We start from the raw sequence: 15,024 nt of genomic DNA, 5'->3' as shown, positions 1-15,024 counted from the left end.
GGATCGTATCTCCAATGACTTGAGGAGGAAAAGTTTCAAAAAATGTGGAATTTCAAATTCTATGGATGGTAGTGAGGACTATTATGTATGGAAAGGTGACAATGATCAAAGTTCCGATTGTGGTAGTTCAGATGACGCTGAAACATGACAGATTTGTGAAACTGAACTAGTTTTATTTCTCATTGTGGTGTTTTTTAGTTTTTTATATTACTTGTAAAGTGTTTTAAATTAGCAATTTTATGACATTTGCAAAAAAAAATTATTTTTATCATTTCATTGTGTGTGTTTTTATTAATATATCTCTGGACATTTTTGTGTGTTTCTAAGTTGAAGACTTCTCATATTAAGAGATTAAACATGTCCTTATAAATAAGTGTCATTCTTTGACACCATAATAGATGCACTGAAAGGTGGAAAAATGATTCACATATTTAATCATACGTTTTCTCACTTAACATGTTATCCATCCCTGTTCCCTGGAGGAACATCTTAACAAGGCTTTACTGCATTACAATTGTTATATGCTAATATGATAATAAATGTAAAGGTCTTTAAAGATGGAAAAAATGTAGTGAAAATGTATAATAGATATTGTACTAGAAATTCTGTATCATTTTATTAAGGCAAAATAGCAGATACATACACTGACAGGAAAAAAAAAAAACCCACGCAACATCCTTGAGGACAAGGTCATTTTATTCACAAGTGATGTGACAGGTAGTTCATCATTGCAGGAGTATATGAACAAATTCTGACCAAATGAAACACACATATCAAAGTAAAGGGTGCCCAAACAGTTGCATCAATACAAGGTGTAAACCCCTCCCGTCTGGCGGCAATGCAGGCGTGTATTCACGCATTTTTACGATCATACAGATGATGAATGTCACTCGGCGATATACTGTCCCTAGCATCTTGCATCTTTTAGTACAATTCAGCAATGGTTCTTGCAGGCTCTGGAGAACGCGCAAGTTCCCGCTACATTATATCCCATACGTACTTATCTTAACATTAAGCATTTATTATTATTATTATTATTATTATTATTATTATTATTATTATTATTATTATTATTGTTAACATTTTATGGCCTTCATTGGACCACTTTAGCCAACTTTATACAAAGAATTTTTCAGTTTCCTGTCAGCCCAGTACTTCTTCATTCTCTCTGATCTTATCCTTCTTTCTTCATCGGAAATCACCCTTCCTATTGTCTGTTGATTCTAGTTTGCAGTCTGGTTTGCTTGTCTGTGCGTTTCCCGATTTTGTCTGTTTTGTTTCTTAGGTCTTCCACTGTAATTTGTAGTTCATATCTTCCTTGATTTCCACTTAATGTTGCATTCATGTTTAATCTTAGTAATGTTTTATTCTGTACAGTTGCTATTGAATAAGCAGGTTCGTCAACAGCTGACGATGACCTATTTAACAGGTCAAAACCAGTACTGTCTTTTAATGTAATTAAAATTTTAGACACTTTGTAAAATAAAGTATTGATTAGGTGGAAAACTCTCATCCTTCATACTTGTGTGCTCAAACTATCAATATGGACCATGAAGCTGATAGATTATAGACACCAACTGTGACTGCGAGTTGTAAATGATGACCCCTCCCCAGAGACCTGGATGTCTTGGGCGAATGCACTCAGCCACTCATACTCTCGTCACTTAAGACGACAGAGTGCCATTCCCCTCTCCAGCAGGCTCTTTCACGACACCAGAGTAGTCATGCTTGGCAGTGAAGTGGTGTCAGCAGTAGCTTGGCCAGAGGCACACGTGACCATAATCCTGCTGCAAGCAGACAGTTCCCAATGGTCCTTGGTGACACAGCGGGTGCAACATGTGACTGGATTTCATTCCTGGATGATGTTCGGTCAACCACCGCTGCTCGCACAAAGCATCAATTTTGACGTGCGTCTGTACTACATGGACATTAGGAGCTTGGTCTACGCGTGTGGGAATGTTTCACAGACCACTGCTGAAAGCAACACACCACTGATACATGGTGACCAACATGTGCAGCAATCTGTCGATATGTCCATCCAGCTTCCTGTAGGCCCACAATTCGACCCCATTCAAACGGCTGCAGTTGTTCAACAATGGCACGTACTCGTCGGCAAGGCATGGTTGTACACTAGAATGAATGTTGCAAACACTGTTTACCTCTAACCTAAGCACAGTTACTGCCTGCAGACTCAAATCAGAGTGCTCATGGACAGGCCTCCTGGGTGCCACCTGATCGCAAAAGTTCGTGAAAATGAATCGCTAACACAACAACCCCTCATTATGCACGTATTATACCTCATGCCACTGAACACAGTCACTGAGGATGTTGCATGAATTTTTTCTAGCAGTGTAAATACATACATACATACATACATACATACATTACATACATACATACATAGCCATTCCATTGTTCCAGAAATAAAACTATCGAGTTGGGATGAACGCGATTACAGTGGAACCTCGATTCTCCATCTTTCGAGGGACCATGAAAATAAAACGTACTACACAGGAAAACGGAAAATCCGGGAATGCATGAAAACCATCAACAAATTGGCTAAACATCACAAAAATGAAATATGTATAATTATTATCTTACAAAAACTCCTAAACCATACCAGACTACAGCCCCAATAGGACTTTGCCAGCCAAGAGACCGCTGCTCAGTCCGAAGGCCTGCAGATTACGAGGTGACGCATGGTCCGTGTGACGAATCCTCTCGGCCGATATTTTGGCTCTCTAGATCGGGGTCACCATCTCACCATTAGACAGCTCCTCAATTTAAGGTAATCACGTAGGCTGAGTGAACCTGGAACCAGACTTATATCCAGGTAAAACTGCCTGACCTGGTCGGAATTGAACCCGGGCCCTCCGGATGAGAGGCAGGCACGTTAGACTGTGAAACCGCATTAATTACCGGTATGCGAGTTAAAAATCTCGATACTTTATATTCAATTCTACAGGGGAATCTTAGTTTCCCGTGAAAACTTCTTTCAGTTCAGCAACTCTGATTAGCCAAACTCTTCGAAAAATCGAATAACGCCAAGCCAAACGACAATCGACCACAAGTAGTTTTTAATTCTCACATCTAATAAAATAAAGCACATTAGATACAAAAGCGCCCAACGTGATGGCAAAATCCTTTCTTTTCTTAATCTTTCATTGTAATTTGGTCTCCAGTATATTGTTCGTAGGCACTTTATGGAAATCTTGTACCGCATAAATTAGGCCTACATCGACTTTTAAAGGTTATGTTCAACTCGAAAACATGATTTTGAATGTAAGTAATCGATTCTCAAAAGTTCTCGAATGCATTATATTCAATTTTGCCCATCATTAATCCAATCAAATTGGAAAGATAAAAAATATCATCAAAACTTCAGAAACTACGGTTATTCGTGACCTTGAGGTCATCTGGAAAGCTCGCTCGCTGCACATGTTGGTACGATTTGGAAATGATCCAAACCATTTAAATGTAACGTGCGCAAATAAAATGACTGCGGTTTTTGGTATTTTAACACAAAAACGTAAAATTCCCAGTCTTACATTAGGACCTAAACAGTAATAGGCAATCCCAAGACCTCCCATGCTTTCTTTTTTAATGTAAGGTGCAACATCTATTCTGGTTTCGCTAACATAATCGTGTACGATAATATTAAAATATTAAATTTGTGTTAAGGAGGAGCAGTTTTGATTCCTGCCTGAAAGCAGTTACTCTACAGTGCCCTGAGGAAAGTGCCGAAAACCTGTTCGGAAGTACAATCGAAAAAAATGTAAAAATATAAACATTTAAGCCTGGACACAATGTGGATGTTTTATAAGTGCGAACATTTGACGAAACTCATTCCGTCTTCAAGCAGAGCTGTTGAAATGCGCCGTGTCTCCTTACAATTGTTGTGGCCACTCTCTGCTTTAAGATTTTCTGAGATTTTCTAAACAATACCATCCAAATACGATGCTGAGATGGTCCCTTATGCAAGTTCACCGCAGATCGCTTTACCAGTATCGGTACAGTACTTCCTCTAATTATCGCAATTACCTGGCGTTAACGCCAAGATACATAAGTATGCCATAGCCGTCCTTTCGTGAGATACAGTTTTTTAAAAAACGATTGATCGAGGGTTTAGCGTTGATGGGACTGGAATTTCTGGATGGTTGATCCGGGAAACCATTTCTTCGAGGAACGGATAATGTGAAATTTTTACAACGTGATCTAATTACGATGCTCGCGGGACCACGTAATTTGAATGCATATTCCGGGAAAACGTAGTTTCCGGGAACAGATAATAGAGGTTCCACTGTAATACCAATGTAGTTGGTCCGTTATTGGACATTATAAATTTTTCAGCTAACTCATTCCTGGTTGCCAGTGTTTCGCCCCAGTGTGCTAAATTGGGCTCATCAGCTATTTATCAAATGATCTCTCCCCTCCTCCCAATAAGAATGCTGTTGCTTAGTAAGTAAATGGAAGGAAACACAAAAAAACATACAAATAATAACAAGCTTCATTCAAAGAGGCAATCTTAACCTTTTAAGTGCTGAGTTACCAGTTGACTGTTTGGTACCTCAGTGCTAAGTTTTTTCATTCGTATGTAGAAAAATGTGTAGAAGCCTCAATTTTTAACTTATCCGTGCAGTGATTAGCTTAAAATATTTATAAATGTTGGTTGTTTATAAATCTAAATGCAAATGGAAAATCCTACACTTACGTTCAATATTATTTTGAGAGAAAACAAAATTACACTTATGTGCCCATGCGTGCATTATCTTTATACAAATTAAAGAGCCCAAAATAATATTTCTTGAAATCTGTACGCAACTAATACATGTAACTTCCCAGAAGTATATAAGTTGATATTTTAAAATACTTTCCAAACCTGGAATGTGGTGATAGTTAAATGTTTTCTAATGGTTGTTTGTGATGCTGATTTGTTCAACTATCTGCAACTCCACTGGCACAAAAGTTTCTAAAAAATCAATGATTTTCGGGTTGTCATCAAACGTTACTTGGCCCTCAGAGCCTGCCACAGTTACTTGAAACTCTGGTGAAGAAAAGTAATCCGTCCGCCATGAAATTAGTGTTAAAATAGCTTTTGTACTCGCCGTGTTTTTCTTCTTTCGTTTAGAAGGATGCTCTGTTTCTCTCTCGCATACAATATTTTCGGCAATCTATCACTCTCGTATTCAAAATCGCTTAACAATTCCTTAAAATGATCATCTCCATCATAACTGAAAGATTCTGTGATCCGAAATAACATCGCTGCAAGAGCGACTAAATTGTTGTTCCGCCATGTTGGTTTACATCACAGATGAACTCCACAGACGTCTACATAAAGCTCTGCAAGTTACTTCCCAAAGCTATAATCTCTGAATCAGTTAGTTCTACATAATGACCAACAGATGGCAGAACATATCAGAGATCAAATTCGCACTCTTAAGTGAACCGGGAAACTAAAAAAAAAATTAAATTCTCGCATACCGTCTATAGACGGGCGTAGCACTGGTGGACTGGCCGCGTCAGCCCGCCTATAGGCAGGCGTAGCATTCATCGGGTTAATCCTTTGTCATCAATTCTGATATTGTATAAAATACAAGAAAATGAATACGTATAAAAAAATAATGTTGGTGTAGGGTTCTTCAAGTTTCAAATGGTCTCCAAAAGGGACAAGTTTCTCACCTGTTCTGATCTGCCCATCAGCTTGAACCACAACACGAGATCTCAGATTATTCAATACGAGAACTTGGTGGGTTTCTGCAATACCCAATTCCCAAGGAAGGCCTGCACTCTTGATACCTGTCCATGAGCTGGCTCCAGTGCCACCATCATGACCAGAAATAACTATATGCTCAGCTTTACCCTGGATGGAAGAATTAAAGAATCCAATTTAAAAAACGGACTGTTGTAAAATGTGACTAGTTTCAGTTTTCTATTCTATGTTAAATGAAAGACAGTAATAATAAAAATAATAGTATCAAATACCTTAGCAACTCCAGATGCAACAACACCAACACCAACTTCAGATACCAGCTTAACAGAAATGCGAGCCTGGGGATTAGCACATTTAAGGTCATAAATCAACTCTGCAAGATCTTCGATAGAATAGATATCATGATGAGGAGGTGGAGAAATCAAGCCGACACCAGGTACAGAATGCCTAGTCTGAGCAATATCCTTTGTGACCTGTTACAACAAATGCCAATTAAACAAAATATAATATTCATAATATAATGCAATATTGCTTCTTTTGATAAATATGAATGAAAAAGACTTACTGTAATGCTAATAGTTTTCATAGAATGAAGAAAAGCTACCATATTTTACCGTTTATAAAAGAAAATACTTCCTAAAAACATGAAGTTCCAAGTGCAATGGTAGCAAGTGTTCAGAAAATAGGACTAGACTGACAAATTGGCAAAAGTGAATATATGAATGAGAATTATATGCAAACATTGTATTTCAATTTCCCAGCATACTGATACTGGCAAGCTTCTACGGACACTCCATCTAGAATGTTAAGAAATGGCTCTCTTCAAAATATGGTAGCATCAATTATAATTTTTTTTTTCCTATTTGCTTTACGTCGCACCGACACATATGTCTTATGGCGACAACGGGATAGGAAAGGCCTGGGAATGGGAAGGAAGCGGTCGTGGCCTTAATTAAGGTACAGCCCCAGCATTTGCCTGGTGTGAAAATGGGAAACCACGGAAAACCATCTTCAGGGCTGCCGACAGTGGGGCTCGAACCCACTATCTCCCTATTACTGGATACTGGCCGCACTGCGACTGCAGCTATCGAGCTCGGTGGCATCAATTATAGCCTGCAAATAATTTTACCTATTTTTGCAATAGGTATCTATTGCATTACCATATACGCTGGCAGGACAATACCATAGTAAGGAGAATGGGATGATGAACATGAAGTTTGCACATGGTCCGATTTCAATCACTGTAAATATAAGGTTTACAAAAATATTAATATGATCAATTATGTTTTAATTACTGTTGATTGTTATTGATTGATAGCTTCAATAACTTTATCTAACTTATCTGTATAGGAAATTGATGAAGAGCAGCAACTTACCAAGTTGCACACATGGATAGTTTACATTTGAAAGAAGGCCCACTGACTAAGGCTGCAGCCAAAAATTAAGTACACAGTTAAGTCACCGCTTTCCACCTGTTTTCTGTACATATACTGTAGATTTCATTCCAGGTAGATTTCTTACCTGAGATAATGGCATACTTACAAATGAAATACAGTAAATCCCTTTAGTGTGATGAAAACAATTTTAATTTTCAAGCATAGTTTGTATTAAACAACAGCTATAGTAGTTCCAGAGTTAGAAAGTCTAAAGGAATGACAGTAGTAAGATGAGAAAGAGTCATTTAAAATTACCAAATAAATCAATATTTCAATAGTCTGAATTTGGATCAAATTTACATTTACTGAAGAATATACCACTACATTAGCCATTAAAATTTATTATTTTAATTTTTTAGCCAACATAGGACTACTTTAGTCAGGTTCGTGGAGATTTTTCTTCTTTGTGTCAGCTCAATACTGTTTCATCCTTTCTGAACGTAATTTTCTTCCTTCTTCTGGAATCACTCTTCCTATTCTCTGGTTGTTGATTTTTGTCTGTAAGCTAGTGTGTTTACCTTTCAATATCTTAAGTGTATTTGTTTCATATTTTAAATCTTCTATTGTAATATGCAACTCTCTCATGTCTTCTGTAAGTTCTGTGATCCATCTAATATTATTCTTACTCTTCCATAATTTTTCTATAATTTTTCTACCGATTATATTTTCTGGTGACTGTATTAGATGTCCTAAGAGATATTTTGTTTTTCATTGTGCTAGTCACAGGTTCTATTTCTTTATAAACTGTTTCATTGGAAGCTAGTCTCCAGACTCTCTTTACTTGATAATTTTTTTTTAACCAGGTTCTCACTATTCTCCTGTCTAACTTGAGTACTCTATCTATTGTATCTGTGTTTGTTGTTTTGAATAATGTTTCATATGCATATGTAATTTGTGGCTGGGTGACTGTTTCGTGGTTTTTCAAGTTGGTTGCTATTGAGAGACATATATATATTTTCTTGGTAACATGCTGTGCTGTACAAATTTCGACATGCTGTATTCTTATTTTGCCATGCTGGTTTCTTGTTCAGGTTATATGTGATTATTTCACCTAAATATTAAATTTTTTTACAATTTTTATTTCTTGGTCTCCAAGCTTAATTGTGTTTGCAAGCAGAAGTTGAGTTAAAATAATTCTGTTTTTCAAATGATATTTTCAAACCAATACTTTGTTACATTTCCTGTAAAGATTGTTGTTTTGTTTCCTGAATATCATTGGCCAGAAGGGCTAGATTATCAGCAAATCCTAGACAGTTCAAATGTATCTATAGAAATGAATTTCATTTTATGGGTCCCTATTGAACTTTGATTAAACCAAATTAAAATAAGTAAGTTAAATCCACCTTTTCAATATAAATTAAATAGTGTTTATTAAATAAACATTTAATGTGACTAGTTTCAACCTATTTAAAGGTCTTCAGCCATATCGCGTGTAGAACAACGTATTTGAAACACAGTTGTTTTAAAGATGGTCTTAAAAATAGAAGTCTGATCAACTCATATCTTAATTAGAACATTACTTTGCATATATGCTCAATTCTACATCTCATTAAGATTATAAATGATTTAAAGTGTAAAAGTGTATCTACACTTCGCAGTGATACGAAGAATATCAAAAGACTTCTTTTCCTTCTTCTCTACTACAACATTAATGCAAATGCCAAATCCCATACCTCATCAAGATTCTGAATTTCGACTTTTATCTATGTTCTTGAATACTACAAAGAATACTAAAAGACTTCTTCACATATATTCCCACAGCTAAGTGAACAAAAGTGTTTTAAGGAAATTCTAAAAACATTTTTTTTCATAGTGTCAAACTTCTATGTTTTAAGATCATCTTTAAAACAACTGCATTTCAAATATGTTGTTCTACACACGAAATGGCTGAAGATGACCTTTAAATAGGTCAAAAGTAGTCCCATTAAATGTTTATTTAATAAACACTATTTAATTTGTATTAAAAAGGTGGATTTAACTCACTTATTTTAATTTGGTTTAATTCAAAGAAGGCGTAGAGCTAACCACTCTACCCCATCAAGTGCCAAGGTTACGGATAGTGGAAGCCTTTACCTTCCACCACTCCAAGGGCCTTCATGGCCTGTACAGAGATTACTTTACTTTAGTTCAAAGAAGAGGTGACAATTCATCACCATGTCTTAAACCAGTTGTTACCAAGAATGGTTCAGAAAGTTCTCCTCTGAACTTAATTTTTGAACTTTTATTAGAATAAGTTCAATTAAGTTGATTAGTGAATATTGAATTTTCACGACCGCATTGTAATCGAAAGCGACTTTCAACCTATTAGGTCGTGTTACGTACATTTAGTACATGTTGAAGAGATGTTAAGTACAGAACAAAAATGGCAAACCAGACACCAGTGGGATCCGAACCCACAACCTCCCGATTTCGCGGCGGTTGCTCTACCAATTGAGCTATGGTGGCCTAGGCGATTTTTGTTCTGTTGGAAAGGATCTAAGCTACAGGTCTGGTACTACTACCATCACACTGTAGAGTGCGTTTACGTTGCCCGTTGAGGGCCAAGTCAATGAATATTGAATTTTCACGACCGCATTGTAGTAGTACCAGACCTGTAGCTTAGATCCTTTCCAACAGAACAAAGATCGCCTAGGCCACCATAGCTCAATTGGTAGAGCAACCGACGCGAAATCGGGAGGTTGTGGGTTCGGATCCCACTGGTGTCTGGTTGGCCATTTTTGTTCTGTACTTAACATCTCTTCAACACGTACTAAATGTACGTAACACGACCTAATAGGTTGAAAGTCGCTTTCGATAAGTTGATTAGCTTCGGGTGAAGTCCAAAATGTTTTAAAATTTTGAATAACGATGGTCTGTGGATGGAGTCGTAAGCTTTCTTGAAATCTATAAACATTATTCAAAAGGGCTTTTTTTGTTTCCTGTAATATGTTGTGACTAGCTTCAAAGTTATTTGTTCAGAGCAGCTTCTCCAAGGTCTGAACCCTCCCTGGGTATATTTTCCTGTAAGTCAATAAACTTAATTTTATTATTTCCAACACGGTCCTAGTATTTATTCGCTAAGTAGATAATGCATTGCCACTTAAGTTATATCTTTAAAATTACACTTCCTGTACCGCTAGAGTCCAGACGCTGCAATAACAATGAGTATTTGTCATTCATTCTGGTTAATTTCAAATCTAATAATATGGATCAGCTGATACTATATTGGAGTGACTGTGGAAAACATTGCATTGGGCTATTTTTGGATGAACTGCCAGATCATCTTGCAAGAATTTTAAATATATTAATGCACTGTCTGTATCTAACCATAATAATCTACTGAAAAGTTTACCTAACATAGTGAGTGGTAATAAATGAAATGTTGTGTGGCTTTTAGTGCCGGGATATCCCAGGACGGGTTCGGCTCGCCAGCTGCAGGTCTTTCTGTTTGACACCCGCAGGCGACCTGCGCGTCGTGATGAGGATGAAATGATGATGAAGGCAACACACATACACCCAGCCCCCGTGCCATTGGAATTAACCAATTAAGGTTAAAATCCCTAACCCGGCTGGGAATCTAACCCGGGACCCTCTGAACCGAAGGCCAGTACGCTGACCATTCAGCCAACGAGTCTGACATTCTGGTAATATAATACTGTAAATCAGAATAAACCACTCATATGTACATTACTGGGCCATATAAGACATTTCTTACAATTAACATGCAATTTTAACCTGGCAGAACTTGCATGGGCAAAGATCAGAAAGTATGTGAGGGAATGTTACTTGTTTGGGAACCTTAGTTTAATACATTCTCCACTATGCCCAAACACTGGTCAGACCAGCACACTAAGCACAGCATACTAAGTTTGTCCTCATATTTCATTAAATATCTAATGGAAACATCTTGTTTTAGCCAAACACTGCTTGTTCTCTACAGTTACATTTCAAATTGAATAATCAAATAACTAGGTTATTTAAGAATGTTAATAAACTGGCAAAGATGAAGACTAAAAAAGAGCAACTAAGCTACCACCATGCATAACCTTTTCTGCGTTAATGTAAGGTTAATTTATAAATCATTTAAATAAACACTGCACTTTTGATCAAGATGTTCGACTATCATTTTTAGAAAGTGCTCAGCAATGATATCTACGTACACGAGTTTTCATGTCTGACTTGAGATAAACTGATGAAGACAAACTGAAAATGCAGAAAAGTCGAAGTAATATTTTATAACACAACTGATTTGGATATGTTTTTCCGTATTTTATATAATGTTCCTACTTGAGGAACAAAAATATTTCTTTATGAATATGATTTACCTTATAGCCAGGTAATTCACCTCCTTCACCAGGCTTTGCACCTTGAGCCATCTTGATCTGTAGATCATCAGCATGAGCTAGATATGAACTAGTCACACCAAAGCGTCCACTAGCAACCTGCTTGATAGCTGAACGTTTGTTGCACTCAGGGTCTTGATGTAAGTAGCGATCAGCATTCTCTCCTGGAAGAGGTAACACGAATATCAACACTGATTACAAACTGAAACAAAGAAAATAAATATGATATAAACCAGGTGGACCTCAGGAAGTAGTGACGGTCTGCCAAGGCACCAGAAAGAATACACGTATGTTTTGCTTCTAAGAACAACTCTTATTAAATTTCAATATCAAGAAAATGTATGCGTATCTTATTCTGCCTCCATCTCAACAGGCGTGCAAACCAGCATATGCACTGGTGGCGCCCGTCTGAATACGTGAGCCAGATATCACAAGCACCATATCAGAACATAACAATAACGTACAACGGGTGATTGTTTGGTCCGCCCTGTCAATATATTTTGAATAATTTATATGTACATGTTTCGGGAGCCTTAACTACCTTTGTCAGCGTATTTACATCAAAATCTACCTCACCTAAGTTTCAAGATATAACATCTTATCACATTAACATTCAGCATTGTCCTTTCTAACCTCAACAATAGATACTACATATACACTTTGCATTTTTGTATAATAATGCCTGTTGTACCCGACATGTAAGGCATGGAACATTTTAATAACACTCTTGAATCTTCCATTCATTCCTCCTGTCCTTTGCACTCATACATGTGTATCATCATCCTGGATGGATCCACTAGCTGTGTCAACCACTGATGAAATGTTACTTGTCACTGCTTGCATTGTGTTGACACTATGAAGCTACTATCTTACGTCCAATTTGATATCCTTGGACATTATAATCCTTTGTTGCACTGAATATGGTCATCGTTGTAATATATATTTTAAAAATTTGTTTTAGCCATGCATGTGCCGTCAGGGCAGATGACGTTTGCTCGATTGTTGCAGGACCGGAGTTTTTGAATCAGAGCGGAACAAACCTCCCGTTATGTTTCGTCAAATGCTCCTCTAGTACTATAGAAAGAATAAAGAAAGAAAAGCTATTTTACCTAGTTAAAATACATAATCAGATTTTATGTGATATAAAATACTTGGACTTAAATAAAATGATAAAGCGGAGGAAAAACTATCCGCTTGCTGGCCAGCCATGAACAGAAAGAATATTACCCATAAGACCTAACCATTTAGCGGATGGGGAGGGGGAGCAGTGGGGAGTGGGCCTGACGTTATAATTGATGCTATCTATTATCCTTTTTCTTTCTCTTCACATATTGGTTAGCTTAAATAACGGATTTTCTTCTTGAATGTGTTCATTTAAATTGTTGTCAATATTTTGTTTCTGATCTATGTAAATTCCTAATTTCTCCAGGACGTCCATATATTTCCCTTTGTTTGCTGAACGTATTAATTTCATGTCTTGTTTGATGTTGGTGAATGAATGATTATTTTCATGCATGTGTTCGCACATAGCTGTATATTTTCCATACTTTTCGGCATTTATATGTTCTTTGTATCTAATGGCTATATTTCTTGATTGTCCGACGTATTTTTGGTTACAGTTTTGACACGTCAGTCTGTACATTCCTGATTTATTGAATTGGTTGTCTGTGTTAATCTTGCTTGAATTTGCAAACACATTATTATTATTATTATCATCATCATTATATATATAATTCGCTGGGGCTATCAAGGACCACGTTAAGTCTTGTTGAATTTGACACTGAACTTGGCCTTCTTTAAAGCCCAAATTTCCCTCATTCTTTGTGAGTGGGCCTGCTTACGCTCCTCTGTCCAAGGGGCACCGTGCCTTCTCTTCGGTTGCTCGTCTCGGTTTAGCCCGTTCGTCAATATTTTCTTGCGGAAGAGATCTCTGTTAAGGGCGTCTTCAGCTGAGATATGTAGCATTTGCAGGTCTTCTTTGGTATTTCCATACCAGGGAATTGTGGTTTTGGGGTTTGAATCAAAAAAGTGAAAGATTTCTTTAGTTAACTTTCTTCTGTCCATTCTTTTCAGATGACCGTAAAATCGTGCCCGTCTTTTTCTGATTGTGTTGGTAATTTTCTCTATTTTGCTGTAGACTTCCTTGTTGGATCTCTTTTGGTGGATTCCATTTCTGTACTTTGATCCCAAGATTCTTCTCACAATTTTGCGTTCTCTTTTCTTCAGTTCTTCAAGGAGTCCTTTGTTGGCATTTAGAGACAGGGTTTCGGCTGCATATAGAACTACTGGCTTCAGAACTGTTTCATAGTGACGTATCTTGGTGTTTTGGGAAAGGCATTTTTTGTTGTAGATTGTGCGGGATGTTTGGTAGGCTATTTCCAGTTTGCGTACTCGCTCCTGAAGTGCTTCTTTGTCCAATCCATTTTTCATGATGATCTCACCCAGGTATTTGAATTTGTCTACTCGGGTGATGTCCCCGTATTTTGTATGGAGTTTTGGTGGAGCCTCTTTGATGTTAGTCATTACTTCTGTTTTCTCAAACTATATCTGCAAACCAGTTTGTTAGGCAATTTCCTTTAAAATTTCAACTTGAGCTCTAGCGGTTTCAATGTCGTTTGAGAGAACAGCAATATCATCGGCAAATGCTAAGCAGTCTGTTGCAATCCCCTTGGATTTGGTTCCTATTTTCAATGGACTGTAGTTGGTTTCCTGTAATCTCACACGCCAGGTTCTGATGATCTTTTCAAGAACACAGTTGAAGAGTATCAGGGATAGCCCATCACCTTGTCGGACTCCTGTTTTGATGTCAAAGGAATGCGAGACACATCCGTGGAACTTCACCTTGGATTTTGTATCGGTCAGGGTGGCTCTAATTAATGCCAGCAGTTTCAAATCAATTCCAAATTCATTTAAGATGTTTAGCAGGACTTCCTGGTCAATGGAGTCGTACGGTTTCTTAAAGTCCACAAAGACAGACACATACTGCTTGGACCTTAGTGTACAATATCTGATGATCGTTTTGAGATTTTGGATCTGTTCAGCTGTTGAGCGACCTTTTCTGAACCCTCCTTGGTATTCACCTATTTGATGTTCGACTTGTGCTTCCAAACGCTCCAGGATGGCAAGTGATAGAATTCTGTAAGTCACAGGTAGCAAAGATATTCCTCTGTAGTTGTTGATGTTCTTCATGCTGCCTTTTTTTGTGTAATGGATGGATCAAAGCTATTTTCCAATCTTCGGGTAGGGTCTCCTTGTTCCAAATTTCTTCTATTTGCTTTAGCAAAATATCAAGTGATTCCTCTGGGGCATATTTCCATAGTACTGCTACTACTGAGTCTTCCCCCGGCGCTTTGTTGTTTTTGAGACGGGCAATGTGGCGCTTGATTTCATCTCTGTCGGGTGGTCTGGAATCTGGGTACCTGAGTAACGGTTCCTTGGTCTTGATGGGGCCTTGTATTTAGAGCAATTAAGTAAATTCTTGAAGTAATCTGCCAGAATGCTGCAATTTTCTTCATTTGACGTCGCCAGTTTGCCTTCATTTCTCTCAAAGCATAGA

General features: G+C 37.4%; 1 protein-coding gene across 1 annotated transcript in view; it reads right to left on the bottom strand.

Annotated features, from left to right (window-relative positions):
- LOC136856759 (uncharacterized) overlaps positions 1–15,024 on the bottom strand; it is a 674,434-nt gene that overhangs the window by 162,797 nt on the left and 496,613 nt on the right. The window contains exons 23-25 of the mRNA XM_068224954.1: positions 11,451–11,632; positions 5,983–6,183; positions 5,680–5,860 (exon numbers count right to left, since the gene is read on the bottom strand). Of these exons, the coding sequence (XP_068081055.1) occupies positions 5,680–5,860; positions 5,983–6,183; positions 11,451–11,632 (564 nt within the window). The remainder of the gene's footprint in view (positions 1–5,679; positions 5,861–5,982; positions 6,184–11,450; positions 11,633–15,024) is intronic.

This window comes from Anabrus simplex, chromosome 1 (assembly GCF_040414725.1).
Source record: "Anabrus simplex isolate iqAnaSimp1 chromosome 1, ASM4041472v1, whole genome shotgun sequence".
NCBI lineage: Eukaryota > Metazoa > Arthropoda > Insecta > Orthoptera > Tettigoniidae > Anabrus > Anabrus simplex.
Note: the sequence above shows the minus strand (reverse complement) of the source record. Positions and strands in the feature narration are given on the sequence as shown.